General features: G+C 53.3%; 3 protein-coding genes across 3 annotated transcripts; 2 read left to right on the top strand and 1 right to left on the bottom strand.

The window, feature by feature from the left end:
* Positions 1–1,712: 1,712 nt before the first annotated feature.
* LPCAT4 (lysophosphatidylcholine acyltransferase 4) lies at positions 1,713–9,422 on the top strand. Its single transcript, XM_032624449.1, has 14 exons — positions 1,713–1,966; positions 3,214–3,356; positions 3,901–4,121; positions 4,494–4,606; positions 4,729–4,795; positions 5,084–5,136; positions 5,335–5,369; positions 5,901–5,955; positions 6,084–6,166; positions 6,441–6,566; positions 6,899–7,031; positions 8,180–8,278; positions 8,616–8,781; positions 9,056–9,422. Exons 1-14 carry the CDS (start codon positions 1,853–1,855, stop codon positions 9,208–9,210), a joined length of 1,563 nt encoding a protein of 520 aa, XP_032480340.1. The 5' UTR covers positions 1,713–1,852; the 3' UTR covers positions 9,211–9,422.
* A 1,004-nt stretch (positions 9,423–10,426) lies between these two features.
* NUTM1 (NUT midline carcinoma family member 1) lies at positions 10,427–20,183 on the bottom strand. The gene is made up of 7 exons (XM_032624448.1): positions 20,153–20,183; positions 17,456–18,164; positions 15,283–15,411; positions 14,024–14,163; positions 13,228–13,514; positions 12,829–12,945; positions 10,427–12,479 (listed from the first exon to the last, which is right to left on the bottom strand). Exons 1-7 carry the CDS (start codon positions 20,166–20,168, stop codon positions 10,476–10,478), a joined length of 3,402 nt encoding a protein of 1,133 aa, XP_032480339.1. The 5' UTR covers positions 20,169–20,183; the 3' UTR covers positions 10,427–10,475.
* A 1,979-nt stretch (positions 20,184–22,162) lies between these two features.
* Positions 22,163–22,980, top strand: NOP10 (NOP10 ribonucleoprotein). Its single transcript, XM_032624932.1, has 2 exons — positions 22,163–22,289; positions 22,590–22,980. Exons 1-2 carry the CDS (start codon positions 22,209–22,211, stop codon positions 22,728–22,730), a joined length of 222 nt encoding a protein of 73 aa, XP_032480823.1. The 5' UTR covers positions 22,163–22,208; the 3' UTR covers positions 22,731–22,980.
* Positions 22,981–23,286: the final 306 nt, after the last annotated feature.

Genomic DNA, 23,286 nt, shown 5'->3' with positions numbered 1-23,286 from the left:
GTCCCATGAACTATTTTGTGGTGCCAAATTCAAGACTGTTTACTTTATTCTGAACCAATCTCACTCTGGCAACTCAAATTCATACCATTATCTCCAGGAAGGATTAGTGCAAATATAGAACCAAGACTGGGGCTTCCCTGGTGGTGCAGTGCTTGAGAGTCCGCCTGCCGATGCAGGGGACATGGGTTCGTGCCCCGGTCCGGGAAAATCCCACATGCCGTGGAGCGTCTGGGCCCGTGAGCCACGGCCGCTGAGCCTGCGCGTCCGGAGCCTGTGCTCCGCAACGGGAGAGGCCACAACAGTGAGAGGCCGGCGTACTGCAAAAAAAAAAAAAAGACATACATGTATCTAATAATCACATTGTACACTTTAAATTTACATATATGTCAATAATATCTCAAAAAAGCTGGAAAAATAAATTAAATTTTAAAATTAAAGAGCCATGGAATCTTCTCTAAAAATCTTTAAGAAATAAATCTGACTAGGATATCCTTTTATTTCTCTGAGAATGCTGGCTGCTCTCTTAGGGATATAGGCAGGAATATAAGTGGGTAAATTATGGGGCAAGGAAGGAGGGAAGGGGGTCTAGATAGAAGTAAAGTGACTTCTGACTTTTGCCTGGTCCCCCTTCCAATAAAAGATTAATGGTACCCATGACCCAATAGCCCATTGATCTGCCATTGTTTCCATTACCCTCAGGAAATGGTGACTGACAGGGATGCAGAAGAGAGAAGTAAAACAAGGTGAACTGAAGGCAGCTTCTTTCCACAAGCAACGAGGCTCTTATCTCCTTTTTGTCACTATTTCTGATTGTGTTACTGGCTGTGGATCTCAAAACCTAGCCAGTTCCCTGATCTCACCATGGCCTGACGACCAGGGTCTAACCAGTTTATGTGCTTTCTAGGACAGTTTGGAATTTGGGGATGAGGGGTATTACTGTCCTCTTACACACTGGAGCGAGGGAGAGAAAGAAACAGAAAGACAGAAAAAAGAGACTAGTTGGAAAAAGAGGGCTGCGTCCGGGGTCATCCCAGATTTTCAGGTTCGCACTGCCCGTCCAGGCCTAGTTGTGCCCTGGTAAATGTACGACCAGCGTCTTGATGGTTGCCGGTACCTTACTCCTTGATGGAGTCCTCACACCAAAACAGGCAGCCCTGCCTAGCTCAGGCAGGACGCGGATGCCGAGAGCTGTTAGGCACAGTACGGCCGCCAGAGGGCGCGAGCGCCTCAAGTCCACGCGCGATGGCGTCGACCCAACCAGGAAGGAAAGGTGGTCGGCCTCCGAGAGGTGGTGGGCCCCGCCTCGGCCGCGAGCTGCGGACCTCCGCTCACTGCGTGCCCGCCCTTCCATTCTCATCCGCCCGAGGGCCCCACCCCGATTTGTGCTTGCAGGGTGACCTCGACGCCCGGGCAGAGTCTGAGGGCGTTCTCAGCTCCACTCGTTCCTCGCCCGCCCCAAACTCGCTCCGAGCCGGAGGCCTGCGGGGAGGCGCGGGCCGGGTTTTCCGAGAGGGACGCCCGGAGGCGCAGGGCCGGGGTCAGCCCGCAGGCAGGCGCCGCGCTCCAGCATCCGGCCGCCTCGTAACAATGGCCCGAGGGGCTGCGGACGCTGTGGCGGGCGCGGAGGAGCAGGGGCGCCGGGACGCTGGAAGCCCCGCCCCTCGGCCGGCTCCTTGACAACGCGGGCCCGACCGCGCAGCCTGCTCCCCGCCCCTCGGCGCCCCGCACCAGGCGGGGCCGGGGCTAGATCGCCGCCGCCACCGCCGCCGCTGCTGCAGCTGCAGCTGCTGCTCTGCAAAGAGGGGCCCGGGGCCGGGCTGGGGTGCCCTCCCTCCCACGTTCTCCCGCCGTTATGAGCCAGGGAAGTCCGGGGGACTGGGCCCCCCTCTACCCCACCCCCGGACCCCCGGCGCCCCCCAACCCCTTCGTGCATGAGTTACACCTCTCCCGCCTCCAGAGGGTTAAGGTAAGGTATGGGCGGGGGGCGTCGGGAGGACTCGTGGAGATAGAAAAAGGAGGCCTTTTGGAGCCTTGATACAGATGGGGATCCGAAAAGGGGTCGGTGAGAGGCTAGCGGGGCGGGAGTCAGGGGGTGCGCACGTGGGGGCGGCAGGGGATGGTCGAGGAGTCCTGGGGAGGACGCGGGCTTGGGCGACAGACAAGCTGAAGGTGTGTGAGAACTGACTAGGTGAGGATGGAGGATTGCAGGGGAGCCAGGGGTAGGGGAGGTGGAGGACGCTGGAGACTGCGGATTACATCCTGCGGAGGCCGATGGGCTAGGATGGAGGTAGAGGCCACGGATGGGGGGGGCGGGCAGGGGCGTGCTGAGTGCTTCTAGGAGGCTCTGACTTGGAAGAGGTTTCTGGGCCCGGAGCCTGAACCCCCGTGCTCTTCCAGCAACCCCTCCTTTCCACTACCCACCCCACCCCCCATGCACTGCAGCACCTCCCGCTGGGGTGGGGGGAGGGAGATGGAGAGGGGGGTTGGCTACAGGAAGTGGAGGGCTGCGCCGGCCTGGGGAGGCTGGGGAGTGGTATGAGAAGGGAGTGTCCGAGGTTTCTGTTGCCTTCACCTCCCCTGAGGCCGGCTCCTGGGGCTCGGTTTGTTTACCTGCACTCTCCCCAGGGCAGCCCATGGTGTCACCCTGGCTCCTGGCAACCCCTACCCTGTGGAGTAGGGCCGATCTCTTTTCTCGCCTTTCCCCCAGTACTGGGGAAGTGCTCCTGGGCAGAACTAGAGAATGGCCTGGGTCTGAAAAGTAGACCTCTCTGTGTTTCCCACCCCTTTGCCTCCCAGACCCGAAGTGGACAGAACTATGCACCTGGTTTCTGTTAGACGTAGGAGCTATTTATGGAAGGTGGTGGTGGGAGGAGGAACTATCTCTAGCCTACCCTACATCAAGCACAGTGCTGGGCGCTTTCACACTAGTTATCCTTGAATCCTCTTAACAGTCTTTCAGTTTTGTTGGTGTGATGGGCACCAGCTGAAAGACGGGAAAGTGAGGCCCCTGATCCCATTAATCTTTTATCCTCTTTCCCTCATTGGTGTCTTCATCCCACCTTGGGTTCCAGTCCCATCTCCTGTTCCCACACAACTCGTCTCCTGGTATACAGGGGTGATGGCCCTCTGCTCCTGGGTCCATCCTTGTGGGAGAGGGGAAGCCTGGAGGGAGCATCTCAGCCCTGAAGTGGCCTCCTCTCCCACCCTCTGCAGTTCTGCCTCCTGGGGGCACTGCTGGCCCCCATCCGAGTGCTTCTGGCCTTTATCGTCCTCTTTCTCCTCTGGCCCTTTGCCTGGCTGCAAGTAGCTGGTCTTACTGAGGAGCAGCTTCAGGAGCCGATTACAGGATGGAGAAAGTAAGTGAGGAACCAGCCCCCAGAGACCCAGCTTCTCATTCCTCTTCCCTGCTATCCATTCTGCTCCCTCTTGAAGGAGAGGAGGAGGGAGGGTTCCGAAGCTCTCCTGCCCAGCCTGGGTAGGTGAGATGAGTCAGCCAGGCCCAGTCCCTGGTACCCAGGACCTCAACTCTAAATTTTGCACCCTGATATGTCCCAAAGTAACCAGAGACTTTAGCCCCTTTGCCAGGTAATAGAGGGCAAAAGAAGGACACCGCTTTCCTGGGTGTCTGAGCCTGGGGGTGAGTGAAGGTCAGGATCACGGTCTCCGCTGATGCCCAGCCTGGGTAGGTGAGATGAGTCAGCCAGGCCCAGTCCCTGGTACCCAGGACCTCAACTCTAAATTTTGCACCCTGATATGTCCCAAAAGTAACCCAGAGACTTTAGCCCCTTTGCCAGATAATAGAGGGCAAAAGAAGGACACCTGCTTTCCTGGGTGTCTGAGCCTGGGGTGAGTGAAGGTCAGGATCACGGTCTCCACTGATGCCCAGCCTTGGCCTTGCAGGACTGTGTGCCACAATGGGGTGCTGGGCCTTAGCCGCCTGCTCTTTTTCCTGCTTGGTTTCCTCCGGATTCGAGTTCGGGGCCAGCGGGCCTCCCGCCTTCAAGCTCCCGTCCTGGTTGCTGCCCCTCACTCTACGTTCTTTGACCCCATTGTTCTGCTGCCCTGTGACCTGCCCAAGGTTGTGTCTCGAGCTGAGAACCTTTCTGTTCCTGTCATTGGAGGTGAGAGATTAAGAGGAGTGAAGAGGGGAGATGACCACTCTGGAGAAGGAGACAGGAATCAGAGACTCTGGAGAGAACTGGCCCCAAGGGGAGAGGGAGAAGTTAGAAGGGATATTGCCTGATGCTGGCAAATGAAATGCAAATTAACACCACTTGTGAAAAGCAACCTCTTCGACTCTGAGCTCTGTGCTTAGAAGAGAGCGGGGAGCTCTGGTCAGTTCCCTAAAAGGGATAACACACCAGGAAAGGAGGGTCCCCAGGGCAAAGAGATAACCCGGGAAGCATCTCCTACTGTTGAGGAAGGGGAGGCTGCAGGTGTTACTACCCCTGGGGAAGAACCAAGTGACTCCTTGTATCCTCTCCGGATCCCAGCCCTTCTTCGCTTCAACCAAGCCATCCTAGTGTCCAGGCATGACCCAGCTTCTCGGCGCAGGGTTGTGGAGGAGGTACGAAGGCGGGCTACCTCAGGAGGCAAGTGGCCCCAGGTGGGTAAAAGGGTCTTCAGACTTCCTCGCCTTTTATGTGCTCCTGAAGAGGCTTCTTTTTCCTCTCGTCCCCTTCCACCCACCGCATTCTGGTCTCTTGATTTTTTTTTTTTTTTACCCAGGTACTATTCTTTCCTGAGGGCACCTGTTCCAACAAGAAGGCTTTGCTTAAATTCAAACCAGGTGAATAAAACAGCAGTGGATGGTAGGGCTGTAGGAAAAAGGAGCCCAGGATTTGGAGAGGGACTCTGGAATAACCCAAGAAGTGGAGGGGTGGGGGGCGGTGGGAGGAAGACGGGGAGCCTCCTAGCTGACACTGAAGAGTCTCCATGAGTCAGAGAAAATTATAAATGAAATGGAGCAAGCCCAGATCTCATTGTAGAGCTGATCCAGATGCCTATACTTCACTCCCTCTAGCTACCTCCATTCTCTAACCTCTGCCTGGGGGGTGGGGGGTGGAAACGGGATCTAGGAGCCTCATCGCGGGGGTGCCTGTGCAGCCTGTCCTCATCCGCTACCCCAACAGTCTGGTGAGTCTTAGTTCGAGAGGGGGGACGGGGAGCACAAGTCCACCCTGAATGGGAATCAGTGAAAACCGCTAGTGCCACCATGGGATGTGCATGTGGGGTGGGTCAGGGTCAGGGTCAGGGCCTCTGCTCCAAAAGGATTGGCCAGTTCCGGGGAAGAAAAATAATGCCTTTCTCCCCTCACCTCTGCTTACCACATAGGATACCACCAGCTGGGCATGGAGGGGCCCTGGAGTGTGAGTAGTGGTGTTCTTGGGGTGAGGGTGGGAAGTGGGGTCCCACAGAATTCCTGGTGCATCTTCCACCTTCCAGACAAGGTGAATAGCCCTTCTTCGTCCTGGGACTGAGAGAACTCTAGCGAAGGGGATGCCCCGTCCCTCTGTTTTGTTCCCATCTCCTGCTATAATCTGGGAGTGCCTTTAAGCTGTCCCACCTAATCATTCCTGCTGTAATCATAGTGACTTCTGACTTACTTTCCTAGCTTTTCTCGCTCGGTGGTCCGCACCACCCGGCTTGCCTCTTTTCCTCTGCCGGTTACTGAAAACCCTCGCCTGCACTTCTTCCCCTGGCCTAGACCTGCAGCGTTCTCTCTCTTATCCTGTCGCCTTTCTGGCCCCTCTGCCTCCCGGCTGTATGCTCATCCAGCTGACTGTATGGCTAGTAGTTTATTCTTATATCGGTGGACAGTATTTTGCCACTCCCATCCTTGGGGTGCGGGGAGCCCATAGTTAGAGATTGCTGAGCCTCTGAGGTCTCTTTTCTCTTAGACTCAAAGTCCTCTGGCTCACAGCCTCTCAGCCCTGCAGCATCGTGGATGTGGAGGTATGACCCCCGTGGGTTGGGTGGGAGAGTGGGCGTCTGCTGAGCCCGGAAGCTTTGCGGAAAGAGGGTGGAAGTGGTCACCCCTAGCTTTGAGATCCTGATGAGAGGTCTGTGTGTGTGTGTTTCAGTTCCTCCCTGTGTACCGCCCCAGCCGGGAGGAAAGCAGGGACCCCACCCTCTATGCCAACAATGTCCAGAGGGTTATGGCACAGTAAGTGTCCCACAGGGTATTTCCTAGAACAGATATACAGGGCAGAGGAACCACAGGAGGGGAAGGAGGGCTGGGGTTTTGAGGCACACATGTGGGGAGGGGAACGGCTAGGGCAGGGGGAAGGGCTATTGGACAGCTGAAGTGGGGGAGGGGAGAGTGAAAGGGGCCTGATCTCTCAAAGGGGCCTGTAGTCGGCAGGCCAGAATCAGTAATGAACCCACAGGCGAGTATTCTGCCTCATTTCCCCTGCTTTCCATCCCTCTTCATCCTGTAGGGCCCTGGGCATTCCAGCCACCGAGTGTGAGTTTGTAGGGAAGCTTGCCGGTGATTGTGGTTGGCCGCTGAAGGTGGCCTTGGAGCCGCAGCTCTGGGAACTGGGAAGGGTGCTTCGGAAGGCTGGGTAAGTGACCTTGAAGATGAGGGTATGGGCAAGAGAAAATAAGAAGAAAAAAGAGAACGGGTAGGAGGAAGAAGAGTCTTTAAAAAGAAAAAAAGAAAAAGTGGGAAGACAGAGGAATTTTTTAAAAGATAATGGGGTAAAAGGAAGGAGGAAAAAAGAAAGATACGTAATAACCCCAGTGACAAAAGTAGGAATGGCTCTCCGGGGGACTATGAGTCAGAGTACATCTTAGAAAAACACCACATGTACCCGCACTGAGGCCAGGATCCTGCTGGGTGATGTGTCCAGAAGGAAACTGAGTCAGCTCTGCACCTTCGACAATTCCCTTGTAGGCTGTCCCCTGGCTGTGTGGACACTGAGGCAGAGCCAGGCCGGAGTCGAATGATCAGCCAGGAAGAGTTTGCCAGGCAGCTACAGCTCTCTGACCCCCAGATGGTGGCTGGTGCCTTTAGCTACTTCCAGCAGGTAAAGGGGCTGGGATGCTCGAGATTTAAGTACAGTATCTGAGGGGCCGTGTGGATGGCCAATATGGAGTCTGGGCTGGACGCTCTAACAGCTATTGTTCGATGGACATCTTCTGAGGTCTGCTGGGAGATTCATTTTTTTATATAGAGAGTGTCCAGTGCATTGAACAGCAATGTTTTACTCATTGTGGGGAAGAACAATGGAGAAATGATGGTCAATGAGGTCCATAAATTTCTGAGGCATTTTGGAGATCGGCAGAGATGGGGATCATATGACCTTGTGGGGCACTGGGGGAGGGTTAGGTGGGAAGGTGACATACAGAGGAGACAACATTGGACAGGTTAGACAGTTAGGGGTTTGAGACCCAGAAGTATGTGTAATACTTGGGCAGATTTTTAAAACATATCCCAGAGCTTCTCTGGGGGATTCCTGAACCTTCTCAAGAATCTTGGTGAGCTGTATATTTCCTGGGATTTAACCAGGTTGTCTTGTCCAATTATAATAACCCCAGAAGGTTCATAATATTTATGAACAACTCCCAGTGGTCCCAAGGACTTCTTTTTGACCTAAGATGCAGACCATGGTTCTCAACATCCTCTCAGGGAACAAAGAGTGATCCAGGTGTGCTGAGTCCTTGGACTGGGGCAGACAGTCCCTGAAAGGAGCTTCCCATCATAGCCTGTAGAAGAACAGAACCAAAACCCAGGTGCCCCAGTCCCACATAGATCTGACACAGCAGGTATCCTCAGGGAGTTTTTTGGTAAGGAATTATGCCAGTGGCCCCCTGTTAGTTTGTTGGACCCGTTCTCCCACATAGGCCAAGTCAGAAGAGAACCAGTTTTTCCAGCTTGGGGTCCAGAATGCCCTGATAGTATATCAGAAACTTGATGGTAACTTCAGCATACCTGAGGGATTCCATCGTTCCTAGGAGATCCCTTTATAGGAGAGCTTTGTCACCAGGCAAACCCATGCCCCGAGAGGACTGTCCGAGATCCCGGAGAGTTTAGGGCTCACGGTTCTGAGGGAAGTGGACACAGGCAGGGGTCACCCCCAGGCCTGACGAGAAGAGGGAGGAGCTGAGACCCAGAGCAGGAAGGGGGACACGGGGTTGGTCCCTGCATCGCCCTGGTTTATCTTCCACCCTCCAGGATGCCAGGGGTTTGGTGGACTTCCGAGATGTGGCCCTTGCGTTGGCAGCTCTGGATGGGGGCAGGAGCCTGGAGGAGCTGACTCGCCTGGCCTTTGAGGTATCAGGACGTTGGGGTGGGAGGCACGTGGAGGCTGTGCTCACCCCGCCCGGAGGCCTGTGCGGTGTGCCGTCTCCAGGTGCCTCCGGATGGTAGGCGCTCGGTGTCCCAGGGCCACACTGTCTGAACCGCAGAGCCCCAGCGTCTCTGCCGAGGCCTCACTGGCAACGGGAAGAAGGCAGCAGCCGTGACGATTATATTCAGAAAGGGCCCGGGGTGGGGTGGGGGTGGCAGGAGGCCTGGGCTCCACACTCTTGGAAGAGGAGGAGCCTGTCAGACAGAAGTGCGGGGCGACGGCACGAGGAGAGAGCTTGTCTTGCGTCCCTTTCCCTCCCAGCTCTTTGCCGAGGAGAAAGAGAAGCAAGCTGAGGGGCCCGGCCGCCTGCTGTACAAAGACGGCTTCAGCACCATCCTGCACCTGCTGCTGGGCTCGCCCCACCCTGCCGCCAGGACCTTGCACGCCGAGCTGTGCCAGGCAGGAGCCCGCCAGGGCCTCTCCCTCTGTGAGTCATGGCCTCCCAGGCCCCTTGCGGGCACTCGGAGCGCCACCGGCACTGGGCTAGGAGGGAACAGGACTGGCAGCCAGCCTGCGGGAACAGGACATCCGAGGGGCAAGGCTGGGAGGAACCAGCTGGGGAGGCAGAAGATGTCAACTTGGATTTGAGACAGTGAGGCTGAGATGCGAGGAACAGGACATACCAGTTCTGAGAAGAGGGTTGGGGACCACTTCCTCTCCTCTTCAGGTCTTTACTTTCCCGTCTCGCTCTTGCCATGCAGGTGAGTTCCAGGACTTCTCCGTTCACCACCCGCTCCACGGGAAGCTCTTCGGCACCTACCTGCGCCCCTCGCAGACACCAAACGCCTCCTCCCCAGACAGCGCCCCTGCTCTGGCCAACGGGGCCATGCAGGCCCCCAAGCAGAAGGGCGACTGAGCACCTCGACCTCCCCAGCTCGCACCCGCCCACAGAATCAGGGCAGCGCCAGAGGCCAACCCTGGGCCTCAAGCCCGTCTCTGTCCTGCTTGACTTTTTGTTATCGTTGTTGGTTTTTTTAAGTTGGTTTTCATTTTTTGTTCGTTTGGTCTTATTTTGTAAGAAACTATTTTATATATAAATATATATCTATATCTATTTAAAAAAAAAAATGAAGCTCAGTCACATTGGCGGTATCATTAGCTGGGAAGGAAAGGGACTCATTGTTGCAGGCCGCCCATGGGAAGATTCCCAGAGGTTCTCAAGGTCAGTCCTCTTGGCCACAGCTGGATGAGTCCTCGTCACTTCCAGACGGAGCATGCAGATCTCGTATCCTCCCTCCTGTTGTCATACCCTCTAACGGGCCTCCTCACAAACCTCTTTTCAGCTTATTCCCTCTTGTTCTGTCCTCATTAGAGGTTAAAAAATAGCTAATTACCATTTCATGTTTAATAATCCTACTGAGATTGGTTTCCACCCGCCATAGTAGGGACAGAGACCTGTGTTAGGAACTAACCGTCCTGCCTGCAGCCCAGGGGGTTTCTGCCACAGGATGAATTGGGGACATATAAGTCCCTTCTGTCCAGCTGCTTTTCAAGGAAGAAGAAAAGGCCCCACCCCAAAGAAGGTGCTGTGTCTAGGCACAATTATGGAAATTAGTTAGATTTAGAAAATAGATACCTATCCCAGAAATCTGACAGGTTAAAAAGAAGGGCTTTTCCATCTGTGGACTTTTTTAAAGAGAAACAGATACTGGTAGGATATCCAGAGAAGCCCTCCCAACACCACATCCAGGCTTCTGATGAGGGAGCATAAAGTAATCACGGGGACCCTCAGCGCCAGGGCTTGTCAGGGGGCCTAGATGAGGCTGGACAGTCACCTGGATCCATCAAATCCGAGGCCGCCCTCACCTCCTTCCTTCTTTTCAGCATCTTACCCCATCTAGAGCAAAGACGTGATACAAAGGGGCACACTGAAAGCATTTTCCAACAACAAAATCTTTATTTTTGTTTTTTTTTCCCCATACAACTTCCAAAGGTACTTCCCCCAACCTCTCACCAAGGGGACCACCTCTAGCCTAGCCCTTTCCCACGCTTGCCACTTTTGCAGAACAACAAAACAACTTAGGACTGAGAACAACAGTTGCTGTGCCCCCAGGGTGAGATCTACTCTGGGCCCCCCAGCTGCAGGGACTGGCAGGTGCGACAGGACGGTCCCACTGCCCCCTACTGGGTACGACGTCGTTTCTTCCTCCTACCTGTGAGGAAACCATCACGCCTTCTTTTACGAGGCTGTGCGGCCCGAACCACTCCCAGAGGCAGGGGTTTCTTCCCAGGTGCCCCAAGTTCAGCTCCCTGGAAGGGCCTCTTTTCAGCAGGGGCTGGGCCGCCAACTAGAGCTCGCTTCCCAGACTTGGCAACAGGATACGGAGGCTGGCTGAGGCCTCTTGCCTCAGCAACGAGGGAGTGGGATGCTCTCTGGGCCCCCCGACCCCCTGAGGAGAACAGGCCTGAGGCAGGGCGAAAACTGAGGGGAGGCCCCCTTGGTGAGAGGCTAAGTTTAGAGGCCAAGAGGTGGGCAAAGTTGGAGAATTCCTCGTCCTCCTCGTCCCCCCACTCCTCGCCTTTGGCCCCATCTGCTGAGCTGCATGTTTCTTTGACAGGAGAGGCTTCTCTCAGAACTAATCTAGGGGAAGTGCTTCTAAGACCCTGGTGGGGAGCTGTTGATTTGGGCGTCCCATGTGCGTAAGACTCTGGATCCCCTGGTAAGGGAGCAAGGTCTTTAGGCTCAGATAAATCAGTATCCTCCCTGCCTTCACCTTGGGGGTCATAAGAATTAAAACTTAGTGGGCAGGTATCCTTACTGACCCCTAGCTGGAGGCCACCGGCATCCCTAACATCTAGTATGTTGACCTGATCTGTGGCTTCCACCAGGGGAGAAGTGGAATTGCCTCCGCTCCCTGCCTCTGGGCTGGCCTCAGGGAAGGAGGAGGTATCCTGGGTCCCCAGGATAAGGTTGTTGCCTTGATTTGCAGGCAGGAGGGTTTCTTCAGAAGCCCCCAGTATAGAGGCACCAATTCTGCTTTCTAGCAACGGGGGGCAACCTTCAACCCACAGATGCTTGGGAACCCATAGAGTCTCAGGGCTCTGCTCTCTATTTTCTTTAAGGCTTGAGGCCGGGCTGTTGGCCCTCAGAGGTCCTGACGAGCTGCAGTAGTTTCTCTTTTCTAGGGTAGCTGTGGCATCTGTGCCTCCACAGCTAACTATGCTGCTTCCCACATCCCCAGGTGCTGTGTTTTCTCCGGGACCCAGAGAAATGTTGCTTCTGGAGCCCAATGCCTGGCCGCCCTGCTGGTGCTCAGTGACACATTCCCAATCCTGGAAGTTCTCTATGACCTCCTCGATCTGTAAGGGCATCTCCAAGCCTACGGCATCCATCTCACTGCTGAGGCAAACTCCCGGACTGAGGGAGGTCCCGTCCCCGCCCCTATCCCCAGCTGCTCTAGGGGAGGGGTTTTGGTCGGAACGCTGAACCGTGGGAGGACCTCTGTCATCTCCCCACATGGCCCCTGAAGAGCCTTCCTGGGGCACTGCTAATGGCTCCGTCTCCTGGGGAGCCACTCCAAGACCCCCTATCCGTCGTTCAGTCTGCAGCCCCAGGGCCTGCTTTCCGGACCCCTGTCCTTGCAGAGGAGCCAGCTCTGCAAGTCCAGCATCCAAACTGAGAACTATCTCGAACTGGGGGCCTTCCTGCCAGCAAAGGGGCAGAGCCTCAGAAGTCCTATCACCCACCCGGGAGCACCCAGGGGACTCAGCGCCTCCCAGGTGGCCATCCTGAAGTGGGGCTATCTGGTTTGTAACCTTCCCAGAACCTCTTCTCTCTATACCCAAGGGCCCTTGCGTTCCCTGTGGAGCTGCAAGTTCTAGCTGCAGGTCCCAGCCACTGGGGGATGGCAGAGTGTTCCCATCCCTGCACATCCCCCTCAGGCCATCTAAGTCCTGCTCCTGCCCAGCAGGCACTTCTCTTGCCCGCTTTCCCAGAGAAGCAGACTTTCCAAGGCAGATGGTGCCTCCAGCCATCCAAAGCCCAGGTGAGGGCCGAGGCTGCCCAGCCCCATCTTCATCCTCATCAGAAACAGAAGGATGTGAGTCCAATAGAGCTCCACTGCAGCTTGGAGGTACCTCTGCATCCTCCTCCTCTTCCAAGGGCAGGAGTCGCTTCTGGACCAGCTAGAAGGAAAATGGACAGATATTGTTCTATATGTGGTTGTGAGAAGGGGTGGCGGGCTGGGTGTTGAGTAGATGATACTTGGGCAGGGCAGGGAACGCAAGCAAGTGGCTTAAGTAATGGCCTCAAAGCCAGATAACCACAGCTCTTCTTTTCCACCTTCTTGGGTCTTATTCCCATGCTTTGAGCCCTTACGCTTCCTGTTTCCACGGTCCCTTGCCTACTTGTTCTGCACCCAAAGCTGACTGCTGAAGCTGTTTGTCTCTAGGAGCCATACCATCCAAGACAGTGCAGGGATAGGTAAAGCCATGGGAGCCTCTCATTCTGATATTCTCTACCTCCCAGGTTTACCTGGGCAAGACCGAGTCCTTCTTCTTGTTCCAGCTCCTCAGTTAAGGCCAAGGGATCCCTCTGTTGTTCTGGGGACAGCAGATCTGCCAAAAATTGAGGGTGAATGACGGCCTCCACCTGGGGAAATGGAAGGAAAAGTGATGGGAGTTCTTGACAGGAGATAACGGGAGCCAAGAGGCTCTAGAGAAGCAGCCATTCACCTCCCTACTCACCACCCTCTCCCTGGGCTTTTAGAAAACACCAGCTTCACGCATCCACGTGTGTGCGCCCATGCACACATATTCCTCAGCACGGAAGACAGTTGAGTCGCCCACTGCCTCGGGCAGAACCCTAGATCTTTGATTCCCTGGAGTTCCCACCCCAGGATCTGCTAGAAACCAGACACCCAGGCCAGCCCACCTTGGAGACAAAGGCCTCCTGAGAACACAGCTCATTGATGTAACTCAGGAGATCCATATCTGGATACATCCCTTCCTCCTGCCGCTGCTGCTCTTCCTCTTCCTGTTTTCCATCCGACTCCTCGGTGGCCAAGTGGCTCGCCACCAGCCCTTCCATGATGTCGGTATATTCCTTCACCGCCTCTGGTGGGATCTCCTTGGGTGCCTCAGGAGCCGGAGGCCTCTGGGTCTTGCGCTGCCGCCGGCGGGGCACCCGCGCCTTGGAGGCTGCCTTCTTGGGAATGTACACTGAGGGGTGAAGCAGGAAGGAGAAATGGGAAGCGGCACCAAGGCCTCGGCTTCTGCCTCTCACCCGCATCTGTAACGGCAACCTGGGCACATTGAGACGGTTCCAGACTGGAGCAGGCAGACCTGACACAGTACCAGCCAGGGGAGGATATTTAGGAGCTGGAGGGTCTGAGAGAGAATCTGGATGAGGAATCTCAGAACCCCTGAAACTCCAAAGAGCCCCCTGATCCAGCCCTCATTTCTTGGGTGGATGAGGTATCACGTGCCTCAATTACAGTCTCTGAGAGAGAGTCGTTGGTTTACTTAGCCAAGATCAATACCTAGTTTGGGACAAAGGGAACCTGAGAACTCAGTCTCCTATGTATGTCCTGTTTGGAACATCAAATGCCCCTGCCTGGAGGGAAACTGGTAGAAGCACAGGCAATGCCTCCCCTGATCCGTGACTGGTTTCTGCACACCTCCCTTTGAGCTTCTGGCCCACGGTTCCTGTTGGAATTGGGCGGCCTTACCTGCCTGCTGGCAAACCTCGGGGGCTGGGGTCCCTGGAGGATCAAGCTTCAGAGGGGCTTCAGGAGGCACGCCCTGGGACCCATTCATTAGCTGTGTGTTCTGAACCTGCATCTCCTCCGTGGACTCAAATTCCATGAACCTGCAGAGGGTGCCGAAGGCCCAGGCAGTGCTGAGAAGACCAAGATCCATTCGAAACCCAGACACAAGACCCCAGGGTATCTACTCACAGAGAGCCGAATAACAGTTCTGGGGAAAACTCACAAGGTCTCCACATAGCCCCCCTACCTGCAATCATCACTTAGGAAGCTTGTTAAGAAAACAATCTAGAGCTTGTAAGCTTCACAGGACAGAGCTATGCATGGCTTTTTCATACGCTATCTCACCCAGCATCGGTGAGGGTATACAGCAGCGATTAATACAGGTTTGTTGAATTCAGTCAGGCCTATGCCACAACCTGGCAAGATCCCACACGTGGGCCGCTCCTCAAGGCCTCCTCTGCCCCTGCCTACAACCATAAAGGATGCCTGAAATCCCAAAGCAGGGCCTGGGTTGCAATTTAAGGCAGGTTCCCACCAGGAAGCAGCGCTGAGATCCAGGAGTCCTGAGGCTGGGACTGGGGTCTTGGAAGGGTAAATCTAGGAGGTATGGGTCCAGATTTGGGGGAGAAAGTGATAGTTAAGCTTGGAGGGAAGGGTTCATTTTCCTGAGTTACTTTTTTAACCGAGGAGATTATCATGGAGAAATGGGGGATATGAGCCAGAAGACCACTCTGGGTATCCAGGACCTTGCCCTGACAAACCTCTTCAAGAACCAGCCCCTCCCTAAGAGGACGGGCTAAACTATTTCCAGAGGAGTGGTGGCCCCAAGGTCTGCATCAGTAGTCACTTGCTACCTGGTCTGCGAGACAGGAAAGAACCTGCCTAGTAGAGCTTACCTCCTCATTGCTAGGGTCCCTTCAGCATGGACTTTTGACACCAACCGGGCTCCAATTCCATCCTAAGAGCTTCAATATCAAGGCCCCTATACAACTCAAGGTCTGGAGAAGGGAGAGCTTCCAAGAGGAGATAGGATAGAAAAGCCCAAGAGTCAAGATGGTGGAAGAAGCAGTGAGGATCCAGGAGACCCTATGCTAGTCTACACCTCTCCTCCAGCATCCCTTATAGTAACCATCCACAGCCCAGACCCAAGCCTCTCTTACCTGCTCCCACCCCTCAGCCACACAGCCCCCCTGGGGAGGATGAGGGTTGGTGGGACTCACTTTTCTGCCATCTCATAAAAGATCATCCGGTCAAAGTTGCTGGTATGTTCCCACTCCTGCACAGCCCTTGGCAGTCCCTCCTCCACGGTCATAGTGGCCTTCTGCCGGGCCGGGGAACGAAGCACTGGGCTAAAACCCCCATTGGGTCAGTCACAGTCTACAAGTGTACCCCCCCTCCCACCTGCCCTGACACCCACCTCAGTGCACACCCCCGGCCCCTCATCAGATCAAACATGCCCCACGGTCCCTGTCACATCCCACTGCTGATTAGATCCCAGACCCCCAACCTCACATCCATCCATTCACCACACTGGCCTTTCTTCCCACTGAAATTTACAAACCTCGCACAAAATCAGACGGTTCGTCTCCCCACCCTTTAAAATCAACTACCCTGAATTCTCACAGTGCTGTCCTCAACAAAACACGAGGAAGAAAGCACTCATGTTACTCAATTAGTGGGATTCATTGTAAAGTAGGCTGAACCCTGCCCAATGGCTCTTACATTTTTAAAAAGGCACTCCCTAACCCAAATGAATCTAATTAAAGGCTGTGTGGTGTTTTTATTTGTTGGTTTTTAAGTGTTTTTTTACCTCTGGGATACCCGTCACAGGCAAATATCAATACTCTTTGAGCTCTTTATGATGCATTTTTGCCTTTCTGACTTCCCATGAGTCCTCAATCATTATTGTGTAGAATCACCTGGGGAAGCTTGTTATAACCATGGATTCCAGCGCCCCAGAATCCCAGTTCTGAGCGTCTTACCAGCCTCCCGGGTGACTGTGGCAGAGGGTCTGGACCGCACTTTGGGGGAGACCCTGCCCAGAGCCCCTGAACGTGGAGAACAGAAATAGGCCAGGAGTTAGAAATTCAGCCTGCCAGCCTCCAAGAGAGAACCCAGAGCTGTCTGCAGAAAGCGGGAAGTCGGTACGGTGATCTACACCAAGGACTTTGGGGGAGCCTTTTGATTTATTCACTCCAGAGTCAGGATGGAAGGGGGGATTCCTATAGGGGTTCAGCCACCGGAGGAACAACAGGTACAGTTGCTTTTTTTTAAGTCCAGTAAGATGTGGCGTGCGTTCTACGGTGGTTTACACAGAATGCTGGGAGTACAATGCAGTCGAGAGAGACGGAGGGTCTTGGTGGGAAGAAAATTCCCCAGATGGTCAATGACTTTGCTTTATAAACATAACAGCCTATGACCCTGGGCTCCCAGGCCAAGCATCCACTCACACAGACATTTTGGCCCTTTGTGAGCTCTTCTCCTCTTCTAGATTGCCTTTTAATAATAACAATAGCAGCTGCCATTTAATGAAGCATTCTCTGTGCCAGGCGCTCTGCTGAGCACTTCACATACATCAACTCATTTCATCTCTTCAGCAACCCTCTGAGGTGGGTATCATCATCCCCTTTCTAGATGAGAAAACTGAGGGCAAAGATAGTAAATGCCAGGGCCCAGGATGACAAGTCTAGTGAGTGGTGGGGCCTTGGTCCTCGACCACTAAGCAAGCTCTACCATCTCCCTATTTCAACTTGAATTCTCCTGAATAAAACAGGGGGCAGTGTGGGGAATTCTCTGGCAGTCCAGTGGTTAGGACTCGGTGCTTTCACTGCCATGGGCCCGGGTTCGATCCCTGGTTGAGAAAATAAGATCCCGCAAGCCGCGAAGCGTGGCCAAAACAACAAAAACAAAAAAACGTGGGGTGGTAGAGAGGGTGGCACACAAGCTCCTCAGCCCGGCTGCGCACTGTTCTCCCCTCCCAGCACTCCTCATCCTGGTCGGTTTGGACAGCTCAACTCCATGTCAAAAGGTAGTAAAATAGAACGGGAGGGGCCTGGCACTCGGTATCAGAGGCCCAAGTTCCAATCACTGCTCTGAGCTTCTGTCTTCTCATCCATAAATGAGGATGACCATAAAAATGCCTGCCTGAACTCACAGGGTTGTGAAGATCACTTGAGAGAAGACACCTGAAAGCTCGTTATCATCTGGCACGTGGGTAAAGAGGCTTGTTATTGTTGTTGCCGTCGTCGTTATTATTTTCATTATCATAGCATCTCCAGCACCCTCATCACCTGCCCTCAAGTATTCCTAAATAGCCTAACCTCTTTTGTCCATCCCCAAATCCTCCTTATTTAAAAGCCTCTAGAATAATGAATCTCAGGTCTCTCCACTTACATAAGAAAGCAGGAAAGGGCCTCTGCATCAGGACTTTGGGATAAGTGCCTCCTTGCCAACGCTCTGTAGCGCTGCCAGCATTGGAAATTCTCATAAACACCCTTGGACGTATAAGAGAGGTCATCCAGTGAGGGCTTGGATCGGGCAGCCGCAGGACCTCCTTCCCCAGTTGCCCCATGCGGCCCTGGCGAAGCCTTTTCCGGGGGCACGATGGGGGCCAGTTGGGCAGCTGGTAATGGAGCCTGAGTAGGAAGGCCTGGGAGGCCCTCCTGGCTCACCCCAACTGCTTTCAGGGGCAGAAGGGTCTTCACATTAGAGGCTGTCAGGAATCTGGGGGCAGGACTCTCAGGGCCCCCGAAGGGAGCACCTGAGGCAGTCCAATTGAGGGCGGCCTGAGTTAGGATAAAGTTCTGAGTTTGGGAGGGCTCAGCTGGCCCTCCTTCTGTCTTGACTTTGACAGTGACCTTGCCAGCTCCAGCTCCACTGGGGCCAGGGCCCCCATCCCCTGTCACCAACAACGGGCTGGGGAATGCAGAGAGCACCAGAGGGTTGCCTGGAGAGAGTGCCGAAGGCACAGGGTGCTGCGAGGGCGGCCCCCAGGGTGGTTGGTCTGGTGGTCCAGGACCAGGCTGGGGGAAGGGAAGTGCAGTGAAAGGAGACAGGGCAGCGCCCGGTTTCATGGTCATGTCGGGTCCTGGCAATGGAGACGCTGCAGAGACAAAGAAAACAAGGGGCTGGAGTAGGAGAAGAGGAAACCAGAAGCTAGGTCATCTGAGTTCCACCCTAGTCCCTGAAGAATCAGAGCCCTGATTCCCAACAGGTAAGGGAGGGGGGACATGTATAGTTTGCAAATGTCCCCCAAGTATTTCTGATGTCCCTTACTCCCTGCTGAGAATTAGTGCGCTAGGGAAGCAAGCTGCAAGGACCCTTGGGCCCACAAGTTCATACCCCATAACACATGCCACCCAGCATACGGGTACATTCCAAACACCCTCACACCACCTGGATTCTGCTCCCAGCTGCTCTGTGGTCCCTGCCACCAGGCACAGAAGCACTGTTCCCAGGAAGGGTGTGTGTGTGCATTAGATGTTTTGTTCCCAGGAATTTTGTTACATAACAGCCAGGAATGACTAGAGATAAGAGCCAGGAAATGGGTAAGGGGAAGGCGGTGTGGGGAGGAGGTTTCCAGAGCTTTAAGGAGATGCGGGACCTATTAAAACGTTATCTGTGATCCTTCTGCTTGGAACACCTAATATCAGAAATTTAGGGTCCACTTTTGAACAAGGCACTGACAATGAAGTCTGAAACACAGTTCAGGGGCTATGTGGACTCTAGTCAAAGACACCAGGGATAAATACATAAAACGTGTACTTAATTAATCAGGATGTGTGTCTCCTAGGACTTTTTTTTATTTTTTATGTTTTAAGATGTTGGGGGTAGGAGTTTATTAATTAATTAATTTATTTATTTTTGCTGTGTTGGGTCTTCAATTCTGTGCCAGGGCTTTCTCTAGTTGTGGCAAGCGGGGGCCACTCTTCATCGCGGTGCATGGGCCTCTCACTATCGCGGCCTCTCTTGTTGCAGAGCACAGGCTCCAGATGCGCAGACTCAGTAGTTGTGGCTCACGGGCCTAGCTGCTCCGCGGCATGTGGGATCCTCCCAGACCAGGGCTCGAACCCGTGTACCCTGCATCAGCAGGCAGACTCTCAACCACTGTGCCACCAGGGAAGCCCAGGACTTTTAATAATAGTAGTAGAAGATCATCTGCCTAATTTCATGCTACTCTCCTCCCCCTCTTATAAAGTATATTCCACTGGCAAACTAACAATATTCAGCTTCCACTGCTTCCTGTTCATGAAGGAGACATGGAATACGAGCAAACCCTTCACCTCAACCACAGAGCAGAGGGCCAGGAATACTCCCGGAAGTATGGAACACAGTGAAATGGGTCTGAAGGCCTGAGTTCCACAAAAGGTAGAAAGACACAGCATCTCAGGGAAGCCCCAGTTCTCATCCCTGCTGGAGTGACCCACTTCCCCTGGCCCTGGGAAAGCAAGGAAAACTGCTCCCTGAACTAGAAGAGAAGCCCTCGCTGGGGCTGCAAGGAGCCAAGAGGCTCTAAGCAGAGGCACTTACAGCACCTTCTGGTCTACCTTCCGAGAGGACATTTCTCTACAGACTTGGCAACAGATGACCCCACTGAAGAGTTTTCTAGCCAAGGCTTCCACTCCCCCCCACCCAATAAGAGCGAGAGCAGCCCCAGCTCAGTTCTCTCAGGGCAAAATTCTAGAGCAGCCTCCAATTGCCTAAAGAAAACACCAGAACTTGGGTCTTCCCTTTGAAACCCTCTGTGTCCCTCGTACCACACACCCCTGCCCGTGCCACACAAACACATGTTGAAGGAATCCCTCTTCCAGAGAAGTAAGTTGCTAACTACCATCCCTTCTCTCTACTCAGCACTTTCCTCTGAGGCACTTTGATCTGCCACCCAGGAGGCCCTCTTCCTTCCCCAACCCATAGTCCTAATGGCACGATCTCCTTCCCCAGCCTCCCCAAGTGTGATGCCTTTGACGGGGTCTAGTGTTCTCACATCCCTCGAGGTCAGCCCAGAGAGCTGGTCCCCACGTAAAGTGTCAAGTTTTGAATCTCCAAGGGGGGAGCAGGTGGCAGGGACCTTCCCCCCACCTGCAGACTCACCTCCATCTGAAGACATCCTCTCAGGTTTGGGCACTAACCGCGGCTGTCTGGAAGCCTCCAGAATGAGACAGTCAGGTACAGGACCCAGAGAGTAACCTGGCTCCAGCAGATACACAAGGATCCAAGGAAGGGAGGGTAAAGATCAGATCAAAACAGAACTAGAATCTAGGATTCAAGGCATTCTGCAGTGGGGTAGGGGAGGGGGAATATAGGGTGAGGTTAGGGAGATATTCCATGAAGGGCTCTGGTATGTAGGCAGTAACCAGGAATTCCCTCCAAACCAGAGTATGGCAACCCAATTGTTGTGTATCTCTTTAGGACAACCTGCAAATTCTTTCTCAGATTCCCAACCGCACAGTTTTACATCCCTGTCCCCTATACAATTCTTTACCAATATATCTAGTTTTGTGCCTTTCAATTACACCCAGTTCTGGTACCTGACTTCCTATTAATAGCAGGTTGTGGCAAACTCTTGACAATTCAATGTTGGCTGTATTTTCTAAACCAAATTCAGAGTACCTAGTCTGTATATTTAAGGATCAAGGGAACAGAATGCTTGAAATTAGGGTTGTCTCAGAAGATCAAGGGTGTTGAATTACTGTATGCATATCATTTCCTTGGAAAGCTGTCCTGCAGTTCCCAAATAAACCACTACCATGAGCTCTGCAGTCCACAGAAGGCTTAGCCTTACCCTTGGCTGAAAAGCCTCCCTCGCTCTATCAAAAACTGCCATTCAGCCTAAAATTTCAAGACCAAAATGTCCTTCTTTTCGTCTGTTAAATTATTTTTGTTGTTTTAAATTTTTGTTAAATAATTTTAATTTTTTGGGGGGGGCGGTGTTACGCGGGCCTCTCACTGTTGTGGCCTCTCCCATTGCGGAGCACATGGCTCCGGACGCGCAGGCTCAGCGGCCATGGCTTACAGGCCCAGCCGCTCCGCGACATAAGGGATCTTTCTGGACCGGGGCACGAACCGGCATTCCCTGCATCGGCAGGCGGACTCTCAACCACTGCGCCACCAAGGAAGCCCAATAATTTTAATTTTTTAAACGGGTAATAATACATCAGCACGGTTAAAAAGTCAAACTACGCAAAATGGCATACACAGCAAGTCTCCCTCCACTCCTTTCCTCTGGAACCGAGTTCTTTATCCCAGAGGAAACCAGATTTCTTCTGAATCCTTGCAGAGGTATTTTATGCAACTACAAGTAAACAGAAGCTATACGCTTAAAAAGAAAAAAAGCTTTCCGGTTTTTCTGTTAATAAAATTAATATATGTTACAATGTTTCTGCCGTTATAAATAGTACGGCAATGATCACCTTTCTAATGATATGTGGGTTCCAATTTTCATTTCTTTAAACTAGAGTCCTATAAGGAGAAATTGTACATTCTTTTAAAAATTCGCAATACCTCTAGGAGGTGCATCTTATTATGCTATTATTAGCTACTCACCACTATAAGAAAGAACGTTGAATTTGTGGTAGAGACCTGAGTTTGAATCCTAGGTCGACCACTAAAACATACTTCACGAGTTTCACAAAATAACTTCACGCTTTCTTCGTACAGAATATTGAATACCCATCATGCACTCTTTGCCGCCAATACTTTGAAATAGGGCGAGGGAACCGGATGTAAAATCGGGGAGGGAAGAAACGCTTCTTCTTTCTTCCCTGAGGTAAGAGGGGCTCTGGATCCTGGAGTCCCGGTTTCTCCAGGTGCTAGAAACCCATTGCCTCTGAAATGGGTGTGAATTTTGAGATAAAGACAAGATTCTATTCATTAATGTTCAATCTGTGTCCATCCCCACCCCGCTCCAATGCCTAGAAGTGTCTGGCACACAGTGGGCACACTCCACGTGTCTTAGAACGCCCGCCCGCAAGGTTGCGACTGGGTTGCAACCGGCCAACTCCTGCGCTAGTGCGCCCCCATTCTGACCTGCTGGAGAAAGGCATAAACTGGACTACATTTCCCGGCGCGCTTTGAGAGCGAGACTTCCCGGCTATCCCGGAAGGAAATTGACACGTGAGGCCTTCAGTTAAGAAGCGCTGCAAACTGAATGAGAAGCTCACGCTTCTGTGTGGTCATGTTTCTCCAGTATTACCTCAACGAGGAAGGAGACCGGGTCTACACGCTGAAGGTGAGAGGAGGAAACAGGTTGTATATGGACATGGCGAGAAATGTCGTTGGGAGGAACGGTCGAGACGAGCCCGTCAGTTGCCGAGGTGGGTGGGGGGACCGGAAAGCCCAGAAGCCAGGCGTGGTAGAGGCAGGAGTGTGTGGCTTCTTGATCTGAGCAGTCGCGGCTCCTGTCTTCATGTTTACCCTTTTCGCACGGCCTCCTCCCCATCCCAGCCTCCATTTCCCTCACGACGCCAGTGATTGGGTTTTCCCACGACTCCAGTACTGAGATTATGTTCTCTCTTTCCTCCTCGAGCAGAAGCTTGACCCTATGGGACAGCAGACCTGCTCGGCCCACCCTGCTCGGTTCTCCCCAGACGACAAATACTCTCGACACCGAGTCACCATCAAGAAACGCTTCAAGGTGCTCATGACCCAGCAACCGCGCCCCGTCCTCTGAGGATCTCTTGAAATTTCACGTCTCTTCTGCCGCCTGCTAGCCCTCAGGAGACTTTCTGAAACCAAGCTCTTCCATCTGTGAGCCTTGAAGTCTTGCTACGACCCTTGCTCCTTGCATCCGGTCTCATCCTTGCCTTTGATTATGCTTGTGGTGAGGCCATCATGGTAGCATCCCCTTTAAAGGGAAGATGTTTGAATCTTCTTTGCATACTTTGAGTCACTGCCAGGTTATTAAAATGATTTGAAAGAGCTCTTATTTTGTATGTTGTGGGAAGAAAGGAGTGGTTTAAAAACGAAAACGAGGGAGATGAGAGGGAAGAGTGCCCCAGGGGTACAAAAGACCACTTGGAAGAGAAACTTTGGTGGCTTCTGTAGCAGGAGCAGTGCTGTGCTTTGAGTCTTAGAAGCGTGCTGGGGATGGGGAAGAGAGCTTGAGAAAGACTCCTGTGCAGCTGTCAGCATCCACTAAAAATACCCGTGTGTGCTCACTTAAGTAATTTTTTTGTCCGTTGAAATGACATCTGACTGAAAATGGAAGAGTTGCTTGAAAAATAACA

This window comes from Phocoena sinus, chromosome 2 (genome assembly GCF_008692025.1).
Source record: "Phocoena sinus isolate mPhoSin1 chromosome 2, mPhoSin1.pri, whole genome shotgun sequence".
Taxonomy (NCBI): Eukaryota; Metazoa; Chordata; class Mammalia; order Artiodactyla; family Phocoenidae; genus Phocoena; species Phocoena sinus.
The sequence above is the reverse complement of the archived record's forward strand: the minus strand, read 5'-3'. Positions and strand labels throughout refer to the sequence as shown.

What these genes read in the sequence shown, in the direction of transcription:
- LPCAT4 (XM_032624449.1), top strand. Translation starts at nt 1,853, where the DNA reads ATGAGCCAGGGAAGTCCGGGGGACTGGGCCCCCCTCTACCCCACCCCC. An exon ending in GCAGCATCGTGGATGTGGAG is followed by an intron (nt 5,956 to 6,083) that starts GTATGACCCCCG and finishes TGTGTGTTTCAG; the next exon opens with TTCCTCCCTGTGTACCGCCC. An exon ending in CCGCCAGGGCCTCTCCCTCT is followed by an intron (nt 8,782 to 9,055) that starts GTGAGTCATGGC and finishes CTTGCCATGCAG; the next exon opens with GTGAGTTCCAGGACTTCTCC.
- NUTM1 (XM_032624448.1), bottom strand. An exon ending in CGAGGTTTGCCAGCAGGCAG is followed by an intron (nt 13,515 to 14,023) that starts GTAAGGCCGCCC and finishes TTCACCCCTCAG; the next exon opens with TGTACATTCCCAAGAAGGCA. An exon ending in AAGGACTCGGTCTTGCCCAG is followed by an intron (nt 12,480 to 12,828) that starts GTAAACCTGGGA and finishes TTTTCCTTCTAG; the next exon opens with CTGGTCCAGAAGCGACTCCT.
- NOP10 (XM_032624932.1), top strand. Translation starts at nt 22,209, where the DNA reads ATGAGAAGCTCACGCTTCTGTGTGGTCATGTTTCTCCAGTATTACCTC. An exon ending in ACCGGGTCTACACGCTGAAG is followed by an intron (nt 22,290 to 22,589) that starts GTGAGAGGAGGA and finishes CTCCTCGAGCAG; the next exon opens with AAGCTTGACCCTATGGGACA.